This window comes from Corvus cornix, chromosome 7, assembly GCF_000738735.6.
Source record: "Corvus cornix cornix isolate S_Up_H32 chromosome 7, ASM73873v5, whole genome shotgun sequence".
Taxonomy (NCBI): Eukaryota; Metazoa; Chordata; class Aves; order Passeriformes; family Corvidae; genus Corvus; species Corvus cornix.
The window spans coordinates 4,106,037-4,126,515 of NC_046337.1; the positions used below are offsets into that span (position 1 = coordinate 4,106,037).

General features: G+C 38.6%; 1 protein-coding gene across 4 annotated transcripts in view; it reads right to left on the reverse strand.

Moving 5' to 3' along the window:
• Positions 1 to 11,357: 11,357 nt before the first annotated feature.
• KYNU (kynureninase) overlaps positions 11,358 to 20,479 on the reverse strand; it is a 58,380-nt gene continuing 49,258 nt past the window's right edge. For all 4 annotated transcript variants that reach the window (XM_019290135.3, XM_019290131.3, XM_019290133.3 and 1 more), the window contains exons 11-14: positions 18,384 to 18,436; positions 16,822 to 16,907; positions 12,913 to 13,143; positions 11,358 to 11,689 (exon numbers count right to left, since the gene is read on the reverse strand). In XM_019290135.3, coding sequence (XP_019145680.2) covers positions 11,537 to 11,689; positions 12,913 to 13,143; positions 16,822 to 16,907; positions 18,384 to 18,436 — 523 coding nt within the window. In that variant the 3' untranslated portion in view covers positions 11,358 to 11,536. The remainder of the gene's footprint in view (positions 11,690 to 12,912; positions 13,144 to 16,821; positions 16,908 to 18,383; positions 18,437 to 20,479) is intronic.

Here is a 20,479-nt window from a genome sequence, read left to right on the forward strand (position 1 = left end):
GTGGCTGATGGCGTCATTGCCTACGAGATGTGTCACCAAGCTGGTGAACATCCAGATTGCCTCATCTCATACCTCAGAGTACTGAGAACTAAAGCTAAAAAAGCAGTTTTTAAAAAAAGGCTGAGGGTGCTGAATGCCCATCAAATGTTATCAACTCTGTTATAATAAATTCAAGAGGTATCATATGCTTCCTCAGGTGCTTAAACACTGATTGCAAGACTTATTCTGGACCAGCAGTCTCCTGAGGGGGAAAGAAAACTTGAGTTTTTGTTGGTTTTGCCTAGTTCAGCCTTTACTCCCTCTTGTGATGACTGGCAGGCAGCCTGGTGTCTGGCTTGTAGAGCAGACACCCAGCAGCAAAACTAATTCAGTGGTTAAATCAAGCCATAACAGACAATGCAAACCTGACAGCACACAGGCACAGGCCTGGAAGATCCATTGTGGTTGATCAATGCCTGGTCGCAGAAGAAAATTATTTTTTTATTAATAAAAATGGCTAAAGTGCCAAAACTTTGCAAGTCACTGGGAAAAACCCTAGGAAACTAGGAGATGACATGGTGATCATGGAATCATGGAAGGGTTTTGTTTGGAAAGGCCCTTAAAGACCATAAAGTTCCAACCTCTTGCCATGGGCAGGGATACTTTCCACTAACTTATATTGCTCCAAGCCCCATCCAGCCTGGCCTTGGATAGCAAAAAATTGATTTTTTTCCCACATCTTTCACCAGAGAAATGGCATTTTTCATAATCTTAGAATATATAAAAAGGAGAAAAAATATTTTTGTCCCATGGCCATTAATTCATATTCTTGCTCATAGCAATTTTTTGCTCATAGCAATTGTTTGCTCAAATGCTGATGTCCATTCAGCAGCCATTATTTTTTTTGCTACAAGGGCTTTGAATATTTAATCCCAGCAAAAACATTTCTGGAAGCACATTCCCATGTATGAAGAAGGCCACGCATGTGGCCACGTAACAGATTCCAACAGCTCGTAGTCCAAGTGAACAGCAGCCTCTCATATGTCACCTACTTGGGCTATAAATGCTCATTATGTAGGAGCCTGAATGTAAATGTCAATGTAAATGTACAGTAATGGCTAAATTCACACAACCCTCTCAACCACAACGTGCATTATAAACATCCTGGTGCCATCTTCCAAACCCTTTTACCCGCAGCTGACTTTCCCCCCAAACAACCCATTTTACCTACCATGGACTTCAAAGTGCAAGAGACATTTTAACAAAATGGTCACAGGTGGCAGGAAATAGATCTATAGAGATTCCCCAGCAGTTTAATGTTGGCTCTATGGAAGGAACATATGTGCTGCTTCTTGAGGTCTAAAACCCAGAACATTCACATTTTAGGAAAAAAATGATCTTGCGTTAAATCACTTAATAGCAGAGCCACTGAAGTTTTGATGACAGAGATATACTTTAGAAAGCAGCAGAGAAGTTTAGGATAGAACCCTCTGAACATTTACTTCCTAATAAACTTCATTTTGTCTTAAAATGAGGTTTGGATTTAGGAATATCCATAGCTAAAAAAATAACATATATTGTTTGGTTTAACCTCATTGTTTTTCAAGCTAAGTTACTGCTATATTTCATTGTTAAAGACAAAAAATAGGACACTCAATTCAACAAAAACTACTGGGTGAGAAAGTTCTACAAAAATCCAAACTGGTCTTTTTCTCTCTCTTTTCCAGGTGTTTTTAGAGATCTTGCCATTTCTTTTAAAAGCCAGCCTTGCCTTGGGCTATATTTAATAACTTAGAAAAGCCACTCCAACCCATTGTATAGCCATACTGTACTAAAAAAAGAGACAAAACCCCAGCATATGTTGATGCATTATGTAAAGACTTTCCTTGACAGGATTTAGTTACATGCAAGCTTGAAATGCAGTGTAAATGTATTTTCTGGAGTGCTAAAAGTACTACAATACCAAACTGCCAAAAAGGTGGTTTTACATCACACAATAAGGGACCTTAAAAGAAAGAGAGTTGTGCGCTCTGGGAGACAATATCTTGATCTATGAGCCCATGATCAAGTCAGAGCTAGAAAAACAGTCAATATTTTCACAGAGAAGGAAGAGTCTGGAAGGAATATATCAGTCCTTAGCACAAAAATGATGCTCCAGCCAGTGTTGTTTCTACCTCTACTACAAGAGTTTCAGCTACCTGGTGAATAGTTTCTAGTGAAGAAAGTCCCAAGCCCTGTAAAATCCCATGCTGAGAATTGATGCAGAAGAAAGATAAGATGTTCTGAGATATTTTCTCCTTCTGCTTCAGCCTTTGAGCGAAAAAAGTCTCATTTCTACAGTACCAAAGTTCCCATTCACAATAAATAAATAAATAAATGAATATAAGCAAGCAGTCACAGAAGCTATTCGCAAAAACAATGTGTCCCCATCAAATCTAGTGGAAATAAGAATTGCTCAAGCCATTTTTTGCCTTTTACTAATAGAGGCTTTATCCAAGTGGCAGCTCCGCTCTCACCCTACTCCCTCCCATGCTGCCATCCCAGAGTGCATCAGAACAATCCAGGCACTGGAGCCAGAAAAAAGAAGGCAACAAATGTAGGGGAAAGTCAGTTGCAGGATGGCAAAATCCTCTGCAGACAGATGAATGTCCTCTCTTGTGTCCAGAAGCTCCCAGGGGAGACTGTGCTACCTGGAATGGACTGGGAAACAACAAAATAAATTAGTTTATCAAAGACTTGAAGCAGTTAGCTGAATTAATTAATTCAGTATGTCAGTTCCAATCACTTCCTGTAATTTTATTTGCTCATGTAATACACAGATACTTCTAGTTTATCTGCATGACTCTACCCTATTGCCCTTCTCCCCAGCTCCCTCCTTCTGACAGAGAATTGCTGTATTCTTACAGGATATGGGAGATATCAGGAAATCAGGTTGGTGGTGAATGGGGGAATCCAGATCTGAGGAAGGAGAAAAGAAAACAAAAAAAAAAAGAATAAAGGTATCTGCAGTGCAACTTGTAGCCACCAGGCTGAGTATTAGATATGTTTGGCTGTTTGCACTTCTTGGAAGACTCAGTCACAGCAGCCACCTACAGAAAATAAGCATGTCCTTACTCAGAGCACTTCAGCATATCCATAGAAATACAGCGAACTTCAGCTTGCTCCAAACAGACAAAAATAGAAAACTGATAGCCCTCATTCTATAGCCCTTGAGCTTGTTCCAGTTTTTCAGTTCCTTTTAATTCTATAGTCTGTGGTCTCTTAAGTCATAGACTTCCTTTTCCCTTGTTTCTCAAGGCCACGCTGCCCTCTTTGCTCAGGTCCATGCCTGTAATATTGCTTTTTTGGGTCTCTTTTTATTTTATTAATCTGCCAAGATTAATCGAGACTCTCCTAAAGCAGGTACAGAACACTGTCATTCCCCAATGCTGCAGTTACCTCCTTAGGTTTTCATGGAAGAATCACCTTCAGGCTACAACAGAAGGAGCCTGGAGCCATGTTTTACATCATCTCCACTCTTGCATGATGTGTGGGTGTGGGTGTTTAGCAAAATTATTGCAATGCTGATTTCTTCTCAGCCAGAATTGGACCTTCTGAGCTGTGAGAAATGTTCATCCACATCCATTTCTGTAAGTCCAGGCAAGCTCTGTGACAGGACAAAGTGTATCATCAGCAGTTCCAAAGGAAAGGGGTATTTAGAGCTAGGTAATAATTTTAGGAGTATTTGGGATGTAGGAAAGCGTGAGAAAGGGAGTCTCTGCTGCAGCCTCTGTATGTTTATTAAGGCTTAATTAATGACAAACCCTTCAGTCCACCTCCACACCTGTGTTATCAATTCACCTTTATTTCAAGCTGCGGTTACTGTGACCCTCCTCATTCTTCTGAGCACAAAACCATTAAACATTGGGCCTGTTGGGAAAAAATATTCTCCATGAGGCTTTTTAATCCTGGTTTATTCTTCCCTTGTAACAGGGTCTGCAGAACCAACTTGCAGTCATTACTCATTTCTTCACAGAGCCAAGAGTTCTTTTTGATAACCTTTAACAGCGAGAGTCGATGGAGGCACCAGCCCTTCTCCCCTTGTGCATAAGCTTGCAAATCTAAAATAGGGCCTTAATGAAAAAAAATTTAAATATTTTAACTCCACAGTATATGTCATTATGATATATTGAACGCAAAGCAGCTGTTCCTGACAGATTTGGCATATAACAGGGGTAAAGTAATTTTACACAAATCATTATGTTCATTATATTAAATTAATAGATTAAAATTAGTCAGAGATGTTTTGTAAGACCATCTTACTCACAGAGCCCTTTATCCTTATATTCTAAGAGGGTTTTTTTTTTCTCTCCTCAATATTCTGTGCAGAGAGGACATAAATGCCCTGATCACTTGGAGCATAAGCCCCTAAATTCATGGCTGTTGAGCCTTTTCAAATATAAGCATCTGAAGAAAAGGTACTTAAGGGAAATGGAAAACGACATCATTTTTTTCCTGATCTTTTGAAGAATGATTTTTTTTCCCCATCCTACAGGAACAGCTTCTGGACTAATTTTTCCTACCAAAAGCTTTAAAGTCTAAAATTCATCAAACATCTTGTCCTCAGAGACAATGTCATCCAAGTTCAAAGGATCCATAGCCCTGCAAAGCTGATGTCTTATTTCAGAGCTCACGCCTTTGTTTTCATCAAATGTTTGATTTCATCAAATTAAGCCACTTCTTATACTCCCCATAAATGTGAAAAAAAAATTAAAGGCAGAACCAAACCTCTTGATTCTCTGGAGAGGAGCACATATATACACACACATAGATGTACATGTATATCATATACATTAATTTCGTATGTTTTTCTGATTTTTTTCAGGATAGACTTATTATATATACCATCAAGTTTTTCATATGCTTTTGAAGAGACTTTGAATTGAAAATAGTAGCCTTCCAAGACATTTGTTTTAATGATCATCATTGTAATTAAGAGCATGCTTTTCATAACTAAATATAAGAATTTTTTTCAAGTCAAGTCTGGGTCTGATTACCGATGGAGCAATTTCAAGATCTTTTGTTGAGAAGCATTTCAATATTCATTCAGAAAAATGTCAGGAGAACAGACTTCAACATAGAACTTTGGTGATTCATACTTATTCTGGTATTTTATCACTTCAGCTTTAATATCCAGTTAAAGAGAGAAAGTTTGAATAAAATAAGAATACTAATGAAAATCAAGCAGTCATATGCTGCATCGTCTTCCACAGAATTTAGGATATTCCAAAAATTGACACATAGCTTTATCCTTCATCCATATCTGATACAGAGCAATGCAGAATCTTTCATTTAGTAGTTAAATTTGAGAAGTTGAGAGTAGCTTCTTTTCAAAATTCAGTGTACTTGTCACTGCTGTATTAATGCAGAAGAAATTTATCTTTTCTAATCCAAATTCTTTCAAAATCAAATGAAACTTGAATGTTACAATGAGGTTTATAAACTCATTAAATTAATCTGACAGCAAACTACATTGAAACTAGAAGTTAAACAAAAAAATCAGGGAAATAGTTTAGTGGTGGACTTGGCAGCATCAGGTCTATGGTTGGACTCAGTGACCTCGAAGTATTTTCCAACACAAATGATTCTATGATTCTATAATAAGTGGGATTTTCACATCAGTTTAAAAATAAGGAAAACCCCACACTTTCAGGGTCAATAAAGAGAACTCAGAAGCAGGTGCATACAGACTTTCACTCACAATTCCTCTAAATGAGACCTTCATCTCTTTTCTCTTCAAGTTGGAGCAGTACAGAAAAGTCCAGAAGCATCCTTAAAAAGGAAGGTCCACATATTTACAAGTTACCCAGTTGCAAGGTGCTTTCTATATAAGAAGGTAAGAATTGGCAGCATGTCTTGTCTCGTGGCCACAATCGTTTAAATTAGGTATCACACAAAACATCATCTGAGCATTTCACACCAACTTTCAGCTCAGGGGTTAAAACTGCTTCCATGTCCTGTCTGAAGAATGAATATTTCTGAATATTGCCTTTCACCTCCCAGGTGAAAATTAAAATAACACACTCATTAAGAAGAAGCAGGGTTTTGTATGCTTGACAGCCCTCAGTGAGTAAAAGAGAAAATACAGGCAAAAAAATTACAAGCATGTTTCTGTTGAGATTCATTAACGACATTGAGAAGCTCCCAATTCTTACAGCCTTTTGCTCAGGCACCAATGGGAACCACGCAGATGTCCACTCCCAATTACCTTTGGAACAGCCACCCCAGCCCAGGAAAACTGAGGCACCAGGAATATCCTTGGAGTAGCAAAGTTGCAAGTTGAACTCAAGAGGCTCGATTTGGCCCCTGTTGCCAAAATTATGGGGCAACCTCCACCCCACTACACTTCATGAATATCTTCATATTTGTACCTTGTACAGGGATGATACAGCTGTCACTCACTTTTATTTCAGACGGAGGGGTCTTGGTGCTGTTTGCCCCCACTCTCATTTCAGAAGCCTGTATAAATCTTGCCCCACATGGGAATAATTTTGAACATATTGAATAATGATTTTTCTACGTCTCTCCCACTTTGATGTAGCCTCCGAGGAGAAAGAACTATCCTGGATATACCACTTGGTCATGTTTTAACAATTTGAGGATTGCTTCAAAATTCTTCAATAAAATGTAAGGTAAAAAAAAAAAAGAACAGCTGAATTAAGTTCAGTTGATAAGAGGCCCCATCCTCCCCCAATTATAATGGAGCAACTTTTTGAATATATACTTTAAATTCACAATTCGTTTCTTATTTTTAAAGCTATATTTTATCATTTGATTAATTGCTTAAAACTGTACACAAAGATAAAGGGAACTTTGAAATTCATACCTTGGAGTATTAACATGTACTCAGGACTAGATGTAAATGTCAGAGAGAAAAAAGATCTAATGAACTCTTTATTGGTGAAATACAGTATTGCAGCTGCCCAGAATTTTAAAAGGTTTGTAGCCAGCTCCAAAGCCAAATAACCACAGACGTTTACTTACAGCAGGACTCTCATTCAGCATTTCCAATCTCTTCTTCCAGGGTTCTTTTAACATTAATAAAATGTCCAGAGAAAAAAATAATAAAAAGAAAAAAAGTGCAACCACAGAAGAATTTTTCTGTCTAGAAAATTACACTGCCATAAGTTTTCTTTTTCCCTGATGTCTTCTCTGCCATAATAATGGTTTCAGGATTTAAATCCTTTGCTGCTATTGTGACTTCAAAGCCTTAAAACTGCAATTGAATGAAATAGTTCATCTGTCATTATTCAAATATGAAGCAATTATGATGAAATAAAGATAGAATTCCATTGAGAAATACTCCAATCAATTCTCACTTATATTTAACTAGAAACATAAAACGATGCTTAGAAGAATAAGTTTAGGTAATAAAAACTCGGGATATAAAAAGTATGAATTACTGATCTATAACTTACTCATTTCTGAATAAGCTGTCTAAATATATTTCACAAATATTGACAAAAGTTTAAGCTTACGATGCAAAACTGTCTCTCAGCTGGTCTCAGAAAGTGGGTAGCTTTTCAGAAATATATTTGCACCAGTTTGAATGCCCAGAGGTTCAGATGAGGACCTGCAGAGGTTTTGGGGGGTCTCTGGCCAGGTCAGCTGCCTCTGAAGTGTGTTTTATAGGTGGGTATAGGAAATAGCACACCTACCTCAGCCTTGGCTTCATTATAACAGTGATCATGGCAGTGCTGGGTCAGTGGTGGGACTCGATGATCTTGGAGGTCTTTTATAACCTCAGCAATTCTGTGACTCAGGGAGAGGCATTAAAATAAAATATTGATGTTGCTGCTTTGATGATGACACATCCTGTCAGGGGCTTCTGTGGATTTAGCCCAAAATGCTTATTTTCACCTTTGTGAACCCAACCAAAGCCCATCCCTAGGCCAGGGGCTAGAATTCCACAGGGTTTTCCCACTTGTACCCAGTTCTGTTTGGGAATATCTAACACAGGTTTAAAAGTTAATTATTTTGTTTTAGTATCTTCCATCCTTTCTTGCATCGTTCTTGCTCAATCTACCGATTTATAATAATTTGCTGGTAAAATGAAATCAAGGTGGGTTTTGTAGTTGTCAGACGAGGACATCCAACATTTTGGGGTTAAACTCTTTGAATGAGCCACATTCTCAGTCATGCCACAAGCTCAGATGAAAAAATTACTATGTCGTGCCTTTTTCTTCACTCTGAGTATACTGTTCTTTTGGAAAACAAAGGCATCCTTTTCTGCTTGTGAAGGAAGACTTTGTCTTCTCTTTGGTGTTCCTGTGGCAAAACAAGGTTAAAAATGCACAGATGGATCCTATAGTATTTTTTCCTCATCTTTTCAACAGTTGCAGTGAGCCTAAGAGTTCTGGACACTTTTAAATTTTATTGTGCTGAAAAAGATCACACACAACCAGGGATCTTCATATTCACATTTACCTTCATTTGTAAGCATTTTCTCACTCTACCTGGGTATCAATTTTCTGTCATCTGCAGATCCTCATATTCTGCAGTTCAATTTGAAAAATGTAATTTCTTCAAACAATCCAAGAACAAAATTTTATCACAATTAGAAAGCAGTGGTACTTAATACTGACTTTTAAATCAGAGATGTAACTAGCAAGAAACATTCGGGGTATATACAATTAATTGTTTCACACATAATTATTCCTGCTATTACTCTAACTGTGATAACTTAAAGCATTTGAAAAAGCAGTCTGCGATATTCTTCTTTTTTTTTTTCACAGAAGCTCTTTCCCTTGATATTCTTTTGCTAAATAATATGTAAAATACTGACACCTAATGTTAACTTCCAGTATTATTCATTTTGCAAAACTTTTACTTCAAGGAGGGAAAGATCGTGTGAAACTGGTGCTTACGCTGCAATTTTATTTCAGTAAAATGAGTAAACTGCAATATAGTCTTCCCTAGCTTTTTGGAAATAATTTTCTGAATTTATATATATACACCTATAAATGCAAGGAGCTTTCAGGTTTATCATCACAGCTCACAGGTAAAATGAGAGAGTAACTTTAAAAAGTTGAAATAAGTGAGTTTTGATGCACTGAATTTAACCAAATCCACCAAATGGAACACAAATACTTATTTGTAAAATCAGTATTTGTACCTGTAGCTTGAAATGATACTAAAAGACAAAATACTATCAAATATTTATTTTTAATCTGTTAGTCTTCGAAACCTGAACTGCATATATTTAGTACTTTACCTACTATGTGGTTCACTTTCCTCAACCAGAGACACAAAAAATTATTTTCACAGTTTGTGAATTAAAAGCAGATCTCAAACGTCACAAAAATCACTGTTTATCTCCCCATAACTGCCAAGACAGCTCATCTAAACCAGAGGTCTAGATGTTATTTAGAAAGAGATTTTAGGATTCTTACTCCTCTGGGGTTTCTTACAAGAAGGTTCAGCTGATACCAGAATAAGATATTTTATAATACCACCTAGATCCAGATCTGGATTTGTATTAAGCTTGCCTGACTTTATAGGGAAGGCGTGAGTGACTGTTGGCACAGGTGCTGCAAAGGCACTGACACTGAGTTAAACCCCTTTTCAACACTGTGGACCTGCACATTCTTATATTCAGTGCTTTTTCATCAACTGTTACTTTATGTAAAATGGTCCTTTTCTAAGATCCTGTCACTTGACAGATAAAGTAGCTGAGCTGCAGGTGCAAGGATAAAAATAAACACACAAAAACACAGGTACCTAGTCTGCAACAGAATGATCCAGTCTCAGCTGAACTGAGGAGAGATGACCTCAGTGTAATCAAAACCTCTTGAGTGAGACAGAGCTTCCCAACTGATTAACCCTCCCGTGCTATTCTTTGTAACAATATTCTGGTTAAAGAAGCTCTTCTTACTTTTCACAAGAGCTAAAAATACCAACAAATGCTGTATTTGCAGTTCTTTTAGCTTCCCCCTGCACATTACAACCAACAAAATAGGTGTTACTGCAGCAAGGGTTTTAAAACTACCCGTCTTAAGGGAATTTTAGAGAACAGGTAGGTGCTGTGAAGGCCCTTGGGTTTCCTTGTGCAGCAGGAGATGCTCTAAGGGTGTGAAAATTTCCACCAGTAAAAGTGACTGTAAGCAAAACTGGAGAAGACCTCACTTCCCCCCAAAATCCTTCCTCACCCTTGAAGTAGAATAAAAAGTATCACAGAATCAGAGTAGTTTGAGTTGGAAGGGACCTTTTAAGGGTCTTCTAGTCCAAATCCTGTGCCATGGCAGGGACACCTAGAGCAGGTTGCTCAGAGCCCCATCCAACCTGGCCTTGAATGTTTCCAGAGGTGCATCCACCACTTCTCTGAGCAACCTGTTCCAGTGTTTCACCATCTTCACTGTAAAAAACTGCTCTCTTATATCTAACCTAAATCCACCCTCCTTCACTTTAAAACCATCCCCCCTTGTCCTATCACATCAGTTTGTCCCCGTCTTTATTATAGGCTCCCTTCAGATACTGAAAGCACAACTGGATGCAATTTTCTAAGTGTTTCATACCAAAAATGAGACTCATTGAACATCATCAGAGAGGAAGTTTCAGCTGATTCTTGGAAAACGCTGAGTGAATAGCTACAGACTTTAGGGCTTAATTGCCAATTATGCCAAGGTGTTATTTATGCCTTAAAACAACTTTGGATAAAGAGTTGGTGAAATGTAAGCAGTTTTTCTGCATTGCTTTTGCCTGCCTGGTGCAAATCTCTGTAAAAATTCGGGCCACACGGTGAGTTAACAATGAGATATTTTGATGCTGCTTAAAGAGCTCAGGGCTCATTTTGCCTAACCCAAACTAAGCCTCACTAAAGCTGCAGGGAGTGTTCGTACAGCCCTTCACGCTGCCTTACACAGGTCTACAACTGTTCTCAGCTTTCTTCAGCTCCTCCTCTCCAACATGACTACCTAGAAAGATAAAATGGGTTTTTTGGCCAACTATACCACAACAAAGAAGGTATCAGCAATGTAAAGTCATTCTTCAATTAAACCAGAATTTCAAAATATTGGGCCCTTTGAAAAACTCAGTGTGCAGCAGTCAGGAGTTTTGAAACAACTAATTGTTCAACTTTTACTTTTCAAGTATACCCTGTACTTTAAATAGAATTACTAAATTAAAAATGTAAATTGAACTGTATCTTTTAACAGCTGGTGATTTGTCTATTTTCCACATTATGCATAATTTTTATAATAAAGAAGGATTTTTTTTTCATCCCTGTTCTAGTTGATAGCAATTCTTCCATGCTTCTCAAAGCTAATGTAATAAAACTACATAAAATGTTTAAGAAAAGCCCCATTAAAATATACAAAGCATACTAATTCATGAAGTCAAAGTCAAAGCAGAGTGGAAATATGAGCTTTAATAAAACTATGTCTGTTGTAAATAACTATTCAAGCACAGTCATTTTTTTGCAAATTGCATGGGATATAGCTCGGTCTACTCGAAGCAAAGAATCGCTCAGCAGGATAAATGCATCTTAGTCAGAAATAGATTAAAAGATACAGCTGAGCCATCAATAAGAACCAGATAGCATGGTATTATTTGCTGTTTGTTTTGAAGATGTAATTGCAGATCCCAGGATTTCAATAAATCTGTGCACATCATGGAAAGAATTGTAGAGAGGAACCGGGGCAACACGAAGAGCGTTTGGTTCTCGCATGTCACACTGCAAAACAGAGAGGGAACATTCAGTAAATTCAGGTCACTTCATGTTTATCTGTCAGGCTATATTTTTAAATGCCACAACTTGTCTTCAAGGAAGAATGACTGGACTGACAAAGAGGCACGTGTAAAAGCTTTGGGATCCTCAAGCAACTACAGTGAGGAGCGGGATTGTGAAGAACTTAGTAAGAAGAGTAATGTTTTGCCTAAAAAAAGGATGCAAATCTCAGGATTGGCAGGACTCTATCAGTGCCATTGAGGGCTTCCAACCAGCCATGTAGCCCCAAAATTCACCTTAGTGCCTACAGCAACTCAGAGTTGAAAAGGCACACAGTTGATTAAAAAAAAAAACAACAAACCAAACACAACAAAACCCATTCCAGTATGTGAGAATGTCTTGTTCTAAAGGTACAAGTGATGGCACAGGCACTGCAGTATTTTTCTTCCCCCTCTGTGATTTTGAACATTTTCCTGAATATAATAATCTCTCATATTTGAAAAATATCACTGCATTGCAAAGGCAAGCCAACAGCGTGAGGCCCCGTGGCCTCTTAAAAGCAGGAGTTCCTGGAATTCCCTGGCAGCATCAAAGCAGCAGCATACGTAACGTAAAAGAGGTGTCCTTTGGGGAGACAAATCACCAGCAGAAATAAAACTGATATCTCATTTATATGGCATTATGCTATCAGTCTCACCTCCCATCACATCTAAATCACCCAATGTATGGCCCTAAATTTCCCCCTTATTCTTTCGGAGCAGTGCTCGACGGTAGCTGTGCCATTACATGGAAGCACTGCTTAGTGGCTTCTTTTCCTGAGTGCTAAAACACATCTCTAAGGAAATGGCAGCTTTTCCACTGCTCCATCTCGATGCCTCACAAAGCTTTTGGCCATTTGTGGATCAAGAAGGCAACTGATGTAGGTTCAGAGTTCCTTGTCATGTGTCTGTAGGTGTGCCTCCCATCCTAGTGCACCCATGATACAGCTCTAACCTCAGCAGTGACTCCAGAACTACTGGAAATAAGTCAACAGTGAAAGGGCAACATAGAGTGTAACAAATAATCTATAAAATAACTCTGTGAATTGGATTGCTTGCACAAGTAAAAATTGAAGATGTAAGAAACTGTCATCAGTCCTAGAGGGTATTTGCCTTATATGAGGTTATATTTGAATAAAAGTAAATTAATACTTTTTTACTTGTTAAGAAGATGAAGTTTGATTTACTCACAGCTACTCCCCTCTTCTCCAGCTCTTTAAACACAGATTTGATTGGAAGGGAAAATGACAGAGTGAGTTGGCATCCTCTGTCCTCAATCCGAGATGGTGTGATTATTCTTACAAAGGGCTTCTCTGGATTTGTTTTATCCTCACTGTAGTAATGTTTTATCAGGTATTCCAAGTAACCAGTGAGCAGAATGGATTTCCTCCTCAATGCTTTCATCGTAGTTTGACTAAAAACCTGTAATGATTTGAAACCATTAGAATGACAACGTGTTGTGTAGAAAATGAAAAGGAAATAAAGAAAGACTAAAAAGGTGACAGATTTCTCTGCACATTATCACTGGAATTAAGTAGTAATACCAGATAGGCATTTTACATAAACATGGCAGGACTGGGCTTTGGAAAACCCAGGATAATGTTATGCTTTAGATAATGACAGATATTTGTGCTTATTGTTTAAAAGTTTCATACACATCTATGTCTGCATAAATGAGCTTGCATACAAAGCCAATTTGCTAAGAGAGCATTCATCCGCATGTCTGAAAATGATCCATAAATCCTCCATAGATGCAACAGTGCTGCATGAAACTCAATATCACATGAAAATTTTTCCCTTGTGTGTACCTTTACTACAGACCTTATCACTCTCTACAACTCCCTGAGGAAGGGTGTAGTCAGGTGGGGTTTGATCTCTTCTCCCAGATAACAAGTGATGGGAAAAGAGAAAACTGCCTCAAGTTATACCAAGAGATGTTTAGTTTGGATATTAGGAAGAATTTCTTAACTAAAAGGGTGGTCAAGCATTGGAACAGGCTCCCTGGCAGGTATCACAGTCCCTGGAAGTGTTCAAAAAACACATAGATGTGGCACTTGAGGACATGGTTTAGTGGTGGGCCTGGCAGTGCGGGGTTAATGGTTGGACACCATGATCTCAGAGGTCTTTCCCAAACTAAATGATTCTACTAACAAAATCCAAGGGCCAAGACTGAAACATCATGACTGATGTACAAATCCTTGACTTAGAAAGCACAAAATGTGTACTAACATATTGACTTTGTAGCCTTAAGTCCTGTACAGGCTCCCTCTCTCCTAAACCACATGAAGAAGAAAAAAAAAAAATATTCACTGAATTCTTTTTCAGTAGATCTGTGCTCTTGCACAGCTACAAGAACTGGTGAGCTTTACACACTCAAAATATCATGAGAGGTGCAAAAATGACTGCTTGAAAATGGCAGTGCCGTTTGACCACACAAACAAGATCAGTGTGGTAGAGGAGTTTGGAAGCAGAAGGTGAGATAGCTTCTTCTTTTACTCTGGAAAGGTTCCATTACAGGGAATGATGGAATAAGCAACCCCAGAAATAATTTACCCCTGCCTTCCTCAAATCTTCCCTTTCTTTCTTCTTATGGAATTGGCTGCAGGGGAAAATGACAAGATACAGACATGCAAGTGCCCAACAGCCACTTCAAATCACATCCTGGCACATCAATGCTCGTGGACAGTTCTCTCTCCACTGACTGCAGCTGCAAATCAGAGGCAAGGCAGTGCCCTGGATGACAGTCCATGATCTTCACTCTCAAGAAATAACTGTTTCACACAAGAGAAGTAACAATTTTAAGATTACTTATATCATAACCTGGAAAAGCATAAAGAGAGGTACCTGAGAAATCCTACTCAAAACACAACAGTCTGGTTTCCAGCAGCATCTGGGAATCATTCTTTTGTAGAACATCCCGAGTCTCACTCCCTGATGCTATCACAGCCACTAGATGCTGCACAAAACCAAGAACCCCTGCATTCGTGTTTGAGAAATGAAATATGGATGCTGTAAGACAGACTTTGCAAGGGAATGAACGTGACAGGGACCAGAGCCACCAGAAGTCAGCACCTGCAGAGGCCAACAAAAAATCTAGAGGTGCTTCCCTCTCCACCCAGGCAGGCAGAGCAGACACAGGCCTATTCAGTGCATTACTAGAGGGAAAACAGAGACCTGCCTCCTATTCCTCCAGGATTTGCAGGAGTATGAGGGATGGATCTCCTTAGGCTGCATGCAAAAATCTGTTTCCACAGGCTTTGTGCAAGGAATATTTGGTCTCCTGGGTGAAACTTTTGAAAAAGGTCTTTAAAATGTGTCTGTAGAGCGCTCCCCTTTTTTCCATAAAAGGCAGCAGCCAGTGCCATAACAGTCACTTTAAGCATTATTGAGGAATAACATCCATTAACACTTGCAGCTTTCATTGTTTCCATCGGAAACACTGCCTTCTGCTTAATGTGTCCCAGTGAAGGTGGCATGCAATTTCACTAGCCATCTATTGCCAGACATGAAAACTATTTTGTTTCCCACTGTATTAGAGCAATTAGCACTGGGAAATCCTGGCTGTGCCAAAAGGTAATGTGGGCAGGGAAAGGGGAGGCAATGGAAACTGCTCAGCCCTCATTGTTCGAGGCTCCCTGCAGTGGGCTAAATGACACCAGCCCACACAAACCCGAGCACTGACAATCTGGGTCATAGCAGAATAGCTTTCAGCTTATCTCAAAGGTCACATAAAGTTTAAAACAATATATTGGATGTTTAAGGACTAAAAAAATAAATTGTCAGGCGGAACAAGAAGCATGACTGTGCCCTTTGCAGTCCTTCAGCGTTGCATGCAGGATGGAGAGAGCATAACTGGCAATTTTCTGACTTCGTTTGCTTAAAATGCTGTTTTTTCAATAAATACTGAAGAGGGATGTGGACACTGCTCTTTGTTCCAGCATCAGCTCAGTCATTCCACTAGAATTAATGGAATGCTAAGCAGAAATAAATTTCTGCCATTTATGCTGGCAGCAAAACCTTGCTACCCAAGGCTGCCTTGAAAACCAGCTTAAGGATGATTTTAGAGCAGAATAATATACTGCATATAGCAGGTAAATCTGAGTAACACCACCCTTTTGAGCCACAGAGACCCAGAGTCCTGATTTCAGGGGTGAACCATCCTTAAGAGGAATGCTGGAACATCTTGATGTGAAACCCAGGTGTTTGGGGGACAGCTCCATGCCCTCAAAGAGGGATGGGCTGTGCTCTCCAAAGTGGACCAGAGGCTTTCAGCACACGGATCACACCTTTGGAGAAAAGGAGGAATTAGCTCTGTATGGCAGGACTGCTCTTTCCACAGCCTCAGTGTCAGTGATTCATACACAGATAGGTCAGAGATGGGGCTCTGCTCCTTTGACCACCAGAAAACTAAAGATTCTATTAAAAAAAGGCTGGAGTTATGCCAAACTCATGAATTCCCCTTTTAGGAAACATTTGCAGAGAGCTTCTGTCTCTTCTGTTTGTAACCAAAGGAAAAAGAGGTTCCCTGAGCCACTGGATTGGTTAATCCAGGGCACCCAGGATACATAATTTTCTTTCATAAAGGATGTAAGTCTGCTTTGCTCATGGAGTATAGGAAACAGCAGCTCTGGATGCAACTTTTCAGACCTACATGACTCCTCTGTAGGAAGATGCTGAGCAGAATCCTTCCCCTGAGTAGCACTAAGACAAGTCACTGATATACTTGGTGATCTCAGAGATCACTTCCAAATTTTTCTATTATTTCGAGCCCTGAATACTTCCATAGGATAAAGGTGCTGTTTGTACTGAGCCCCTAAAAGCAGGAACAAATGCAATGCCAGAGTTCAGGTTTGGAGGTGCAAACCTCAAATACTCTGCATCCTCCAGCAGTTTGTGAGAGACATGGGGAGGTGAGTATATTCATTAAAGCCCTTGGTCCCTCAGGGCTGTGGGGTTATTTTGTTTGCTTTTCATTACTTCTCCCCTTCAATTTTCAAATATTTCACAGATTTCTTTAAGGGAGACAGCAATAATACAAGTAGCATTCATTAAATATTTTTATACTCCTAAATATACGCTCAAAGTAAAGCAATTACTTACCTCTAAACTGGCATGCAGAGCACAGACCAGTAAAATTGGAGGATTTGATAACCGGAATCCATTAATTCCTTCACTTAGTTGTAATTCTGGAAAATGAATAACTTATATTAGTGTTTTTGATTTCTTCATTTTAATGGATTGGACCTTATCTTGAAGTCTGTCCTCACACAGTAAAATATTTCCCTAATGTGGCCTGTAGGAATGGGTCATTAAAAGGAAATAGTAATCTATTCCCAGCTAATACTTTCAACTTTGAGAGAAGCCCAATTTTATCCAGCAGAAGACCTCATTAGCAGCTTCATGGGAACCAGAGAACTGCAATTAATTTGTTTAAATGGTGTGTGTTAAAACCACCTTTACACTTGAATCTCTTTTAAGGCTGGCACGAGGCTGAGAAATTCCAAGTCAGCAGAGGCACGCTCACGCGGAGCAAGGAATCACGTTCCTTAACTTTATTGGGCTGACGAGACACATGGGAGGCTGCATATGCAGCTAAGTGTAGCTTCAGGCCACGTAGAGGAGTTGCCTAGACTTTGGGCTGTGAAATTTCACAAAATCTATTTAATAAGTCTACAAAGCCTCACTGTAAGTTCTGTGTCACCGTTCATATTTCACGCTCCAGCACCAGAGCAGGAGGATGAAGCGGAGGAAATGCTTCTCACGCACAACAGACCAACTAATTTTATAATGCCCAACTTCTCCCCTGTAAACTGCTCATGGAAATGAATAAACAATGTTTTTCTTCTTCTAGCAGTATTTCAAGGCAATTTGTGTCTCCTGCTGGCTTTCCATCGTGCCACTCTCTTGCATTTGGTCCGAAAACAAAGAGCAGACTGAGGCTATTAGAGAGGTGCTCTCCAGCCAAAGCCACATCAACAGGCACCGCCACAGAAAATTAAAAATATATTAAAAAAAAAAAACAACCAATCAAACCAAAAAGCTCCTTTCTCATCCTGATCCCTCAGGATATTCTCTCTGCCATAGTTTAAACTGGAACAGTCTAGCTGTCAGATTTGGACAGGAGTCCTCATTATGTATTGGAACAAAAACCACTTCACTATTTCAGAGCAGGTTTGTCTTACAACCCATCCTTCCCTAGTGCAGGAAATTTGGAGATGCTGAAACGTAAGCGAGATTTCACGACTTATGCCAGCTTGCCTTACCTTTATTTATATAATTTCTCATTAATTCCAGTGGAACTAATCCTGAAGAAAGATATTGCCCCAGTGAATGTTAGCAGATCCTTGCTCCTCACAGACTTATGAATTTAATTCACTGAGATATTTTGAAAGTTTCATCCATATTCTATATCTGCATTTTGAAGGTATTTCAGCAGAATATCAAGGAGCAGACAGTCAAACCCTTATGCCCAAACATACATTTATTCCAACATTTATTTTGTTGACTGCACTGCATTACATCTTTTGGATGAGTTTAGCCTAATGCCTTTAACATAAATGAGGAAATGCAAAGTTCTGTCCTTGTCAAACTGCTAAAAAAGTGAAGCTGGTTATACATAAATAAATCAAAAAAGGTAAAATTGAGAGTGTATGAGTACATACTGTTTTCCATGAGGAATCGTGTTTTGAAGTCATGGCCCCACCAGCCGATTAGCCTAAGATTTTTTAAAGAAAATAAATTAATAGAAAACTTAATATCTTTTAATTTAGCTTAGAGTGTTAAGAATTATATAAGATTGAGCAATATATATGTTTATAATAATACATTTTATTTCTAACAATGACATAAAAATGCAATAAATTCTATAAAGAGTTAGCACTAAAAACTTAACATTACCGTTTGAGAATTTCTCTTTTACTGCAAATGATAAAACACACCACATCTTTCAATTAACTATTGATTTTAACAATATCCATTCTATGTGAAGTCACTTCACAAAACAAAAAACAGTGCAGAAATATTTCCACTGTTTGGTTCCAAGGCATTAAATTCAAACCATTCTCCCCGTGCTCTTAAACTTAGTTTAATGAATATTGAAAGCTAAAAGGAGTTATAAAATCTGCTTTAGTTTCACCAAGAAAAGCACATTTTGGTGAACAGCAAGCAGACAACAGGACCTTGGAAAGATAATTATGTGGGCATTGCCTCGTCCTTACTGTGAGACCAGTGTGAATTCTGCATACACTTTCATTCTCAATGAAGTAAACTTACTATTCAAAATCTTTCTTTAAAATAAAACCCAAACCAGTTTAATGCAATATTACTTTTTTAAAGATCATCTCCAGAAAAAAAAAAAAAAATTCAATTATTTAAAAAATAATATGTCTGAGCTTAGACATTAAAATGACACTGCATTATTAACTCATATCTAATGGAAAATATCTCCAAGGACATTGCTGTATACAGTTTTCTAAAGCAGCTGGATATACTGGATCACCTACTGCCAGGGCACTGCAGATAAAACCAATATTGCAAAATCAAGGAGTCTCTCCCCACCTCCCTTGGGTTCTCCACTTCTTAACTCAGCACACGGTGATATCAGTGATTAATAATGCCAGCCCCACTTGAGATTTCCCATGTATCAATGCTTTTACAATATCAAGAAGTCACCATCACAGACTCCTTCCAGAACTTCTCAGCTCTGCACGCCTGGACATATTGGACACCATTTCTGCCAAGGCTTTGCTCAGTTTTCCCTATGCCAGATAGCAAAGTCGTTAGGAGTGAAGCCTGGCAGAACTTGTAATGATAAAAAGGTCTCTATGTAAAAGTCACAGTAGATCAGCCTTCCTGGAAGCAAACAGGGAAAAGAAAGTCACGGCCCCTCCCTAAAGCAGGAGCATTTTGCAGTTTGCCTAAAAGAGCTGAGCTCTGCAGGATTAAGACCACATTTGAGTTAGAAACTTGTTATATGAATACTGCAGAGTGTAAAATAAAGTAGTTCATATTTCTGTATAACAACACAGGTTTTATGTTTACTTCTGTGAGCTGCATCTAAACAGAGGCTCTACAGAAAAGGCATGGTTTTTTCTTTATTGCTGCATGATGTTTTTATTATTCTAAGAGCCATGAAAATTAATAATGCAATATACATCCATTTTAAATGAGATATTACATTGCCAAAATGAATACATCCCAAATAAAGCACAACGGAGCCTCTGCCCGACTGACTCCATTGCTGATGCTTCAAATCACAAAAGATATTTCAGTTATTTTATAGGAACTCTATAACATATAGACAACATTGGACTGCAACCCTGAATATTGTATATTCCTGCAACAATCTACTGATATCAATTGCACACACATTCTATGAATTTCAAAAGTTTTAAGCAGAAAAAAATCCATGGGAAATAAAACATCTGGACTAATAGTCTGTGAGAAGGAGAAAACAACACTATGTTCCACTTGGACCACACCCGAAAATCAAAGACAAAATACAGATCAATCAGATCATTACCCAGATCAGGGCTGATGAAAAGCTCTCTGGTGACACTTTGAATGTTCAAAACTTGCTAATTCTGAAGTTGGCTTCAACCCAGATCTCAGCTGCAGCACCATGGAGGCAACTTGGAAAGTGAAATTTCAAAACTTTTCCAAAATGACAGAGTGAAGGATTTTTTTTTAAAAGACAGTTTTAGATGTCTTGCCCTTTCCTACCATAATCTGACAATTTGATTTTCCTCTTTTTTATTTT